This window comes from Octodon degus, unplaced genomic scaffold, assembly GCF_000260255.1.
Source record: "Octodon degus isolate 3935 unplaced genomic scaffold, OctDeg1.0 scaffold00091, whole genome shotgun sequence".
NCBI lineage: Eukaryota > Metazoa > Chordata > Mammalia > Rodentia > Octodontidae > Octodon > Octodon degus.
Window position 1 is genome coordinate 12,013,886 of NW_004524667.1, and position 3,211 is coordinate 12,017,096.

General features: G+C 35.4%; 1 protein-coding gene across 1 annotated transcript in view; it reads left to right on the forward strand.

The window, feature by feature from the left end:
* Crispld1 (cysteine rich secretory protein LCCL domain containing 1) overlaps positions 1–3,211 on the forward strand; it is a 44,126-nt gene that overhangs the window by 24,339 nt on the left and 16,576 nt on the right. Inside the window, exons 5-7 of the mRNA XM_023722394.1 lie at positions 580–697; positions 2,561–2,701; positions 2,882–2,942. Of these exons, the coding sequence (XP_023578162.1) occupies positions 580–697; positions 2,561–2,701; positions 2,882–2,942 (320 nt within the window). The remainder of the gene's footprint in view (positions 1–579; positions 698–2,560; positions 2,702–2,881; positions 2,943–3,211) is intronic.

Consider the following 3,211-nt stretch of genomic DNA (forward strand, 5'->3'; position numbering starts at 1 on the left):
TTTGATTCAGTTCTTTAATATGGCAATGATTGTACTTGCCTTCTGTCTATGTTATCTGTGCTAAAGGAACATGAAAATTGAAAATATGATCTTCATGAAGGCAGGGATCACATTATGTCCTTAACGTTACACACTGAGCTATTCCATAAATATTTAGTAATTCTGATTAGCAATTACCAAGCAAAAGTAACTGAGGAATTTATTTGCATCTATGCATAGGCCAGATAAATGATTACACTGAAAGTTTTAGAACCAGTTTTAGAGTCAAATTTAAATTTGTGATCTGTATGTATTAACACATAGCTGAACATCTCATATAGAATTTAGTATTCAGTACAAGTTAGATTTTTTATTTTTTAGGAGTATATATAGCAAATTAGTTTGAAAGTTTGAAAAGAATGAAGTAGTCTTCTATAAGTAAACCTAATAACCAAGAGGACTTTATACTAAAGTATGTCCGTGTCTCAAATCTAACACACAGAGATCATTATCTAGAAGAAATTAGTGCTCTCAAATGCATAGGTAGTAGCATTTTATAATGTTTTATAAGTAATGCTGTTACATTACCTCTTAATGAAGTGCACCATTTCTTTAAGGGGAAACTGGTGGGGCCATGCCCCTTATAAGCATGGACGGCCCTGTTCTGCTTGCCCCCCAAGTTTTGGAGGGGGCTGTAGAGAAAATCTGTGTTATAAAGGTAAGTAGTATTTCATTGTAATGTTTGCTTTGATTTATATTTTTATTCAATTCTGCATTAACTTGTGTTAAAAAAAATTCAAGCGTCTGCTGATGGTGTAACTCTGGGGTGCAGTCCTGCTTAGCATCCAGAAGGCCTTGGGTCTGTGCTCAGAAGCAGACGGAAACACACACACCTAAAAGAAAACTGTAGTACTACATGGAAAGTGTTCAGAACTCTAGTTCAAGTATTTTGAAGAAGCTACTTAAGTACACATAATTTATAATTTATTTTTAAATCATAAATTTGTAATATTAGTAAGTTAATTATATCAATGTATATTGAAATGGGAGTTGTATGATTTTATCAGATGACTACTTCTATTTCTGCACTGATATTACTTTAAAATGATAAGATATATTCTTATAACCATTGATTTACATTAAATAGAAATGTTTCCATAATAGTTATAATTTTGAAGGATTTAGCAGTTGGATACAATACATTTTTAGGACTTTGAGCATTTTTACAAATATCTTTCCCCACATACATTACTGACCCATCATGTTGGGTGAATTATATTGCCATCTACCTCTTGCTGCAGATTGGTTAATTTGTCAGGCCAAAATAACAACAGCAAAAATAATGTTATAAAACTCATCTAAAGTTAGTACTCTCAAATGCAGTTGAAATCTTAAAAAGTAAATATAACATGTTGTCTCTTTTATAACACATGAAGAGAAAATTTTGTGAAAATTCATGCTCTGGCCAGTCAAATGGACATTTTTTTTACTGTCTTGTTCTATTTCATTATTTTATTTTTTTATTTTTTGGCAGAACTGGGAATTGAACTCAGGTCCCTGCGCTTGTCAGGCTAGCACTTATTCCACTGAGCCATCTTCCAGGCCCCTCTTTTTCATTATTGATGATTAAAGATGTGTATAGATTAAGTGTGTTAGAAAAATTTGAGTACATACATTTTTAGTGCTCATAAAGATATGTGTCTTGCTTTCCTTTAATGACTGAATGCTTGTTAGTTCTAATGAACAGAGAAGAAATCCTATTTATGTCACTTTGTTGTATGTTACTTTTTATTCCTGGAAGCAGGTACAATGTCTTTCAATTGTGTGTGTGTGTGTGTGTGTGTGTGTGTGTGTGTGTATCCTTAAACTTGAAACCTCCTTGTCTTATCAGTGACCACTCTATTTTTCCCCTCACTTCATAATCTCTTTTTTTTGTAGTTCATAAATTCTCCACATGAAAATAATGACACACGTCCAGAATGTATCAATTAGGAACTCTCAAGTTTTTGGGGGAAAAATAAGTTAAAAGTTCGAAACCATTATTGTCACGTTTAAAGTCTTGCATGTTAAAGCATTGTCTAAAAGAGCAAAAAATGTCCATGTTCTGTGGACATGGCTGCTATAGTAAATTCCACAGGCATGTGGATCCTCTTATGGTCACATTTCCACTGGGGAGAATTCAAAATGTGACCCTTCTGAGAATACCAAGAATATGATTGCATGTGGAGAAACAAATCCAGATTTCCCTAAGCCTCAAATTTAATAGATCATTGTATAGCTATCGTGGTGTCATTTTGAAAACCAAACATGGATTACATGTTGCAATATAAGCAGAGTCTAGAAATGACTCCATCGAATACCATCCAGCTGTGAGCATCAGTGAACCAAAAGCTATGTGTGCGCTATATTTACTTCAGTGCAGTGTATAAGACCATGACCTTAAGCCAAAACCTCTGCCAGTAAAGTGCTGATTTTTCTAGTGTCAAACACGAAATAGATATATAAAAACACTTTTGTTGTTTAGTAATTTGTGCTGAAAGGAAATGGGATTCATGTTACTTAAATTCATGCTCTGTAACAGAGGGGTCAGACAGATACTACCCTCCTCGTGAAGAAGAGACAAATGAGATTGAACGTCAGCAGGCCCAAGTGCGTGACACCCGAGTGCGAGCAAGATCAGATGATAGCAACAGAAATGAAGTCATAAGCACACAACAAATGTGTAAGACCTCCAGTTTATTTACAAAACAGTTACAGTTACATAGATGCATATCCACCTATATTTATTTATTTGGATATTTTTACAATGAGATAAACTTATCTTTACACTATGTATCATGAATTATAGAAACATTCACGCCATTATTTTTTTTCTTTTTTTATTATTTCTTTCAACCTATAGCCCAAATTGTTTCTTGTGAAGTGAGATTACGAGACCAGTGTAAAGGGACAACCTGCAATAGGTAAGAGAAACCATTTTCCTTTTTCCTTTTTTTTTTTTTCTTTTTGCATCAGGGTCTCTTAACTCAGCCCAGATGCATAGTGATCCTCCTGATTTCTGCCTCCTTGGTGCTGGGATTACAGGCGCGTGCCACCACACCTGGACTCCATCACCAGCTCAGTGCCCCCAAGGGCAGGGCCAGCACGGCATTCAGAGCCAGGGACCGAACCCTGGCCCCTGCACTTACGAAAGCAAGGGCTCAGTCCGCTGAGCTATACTGCCAGCCCTGAG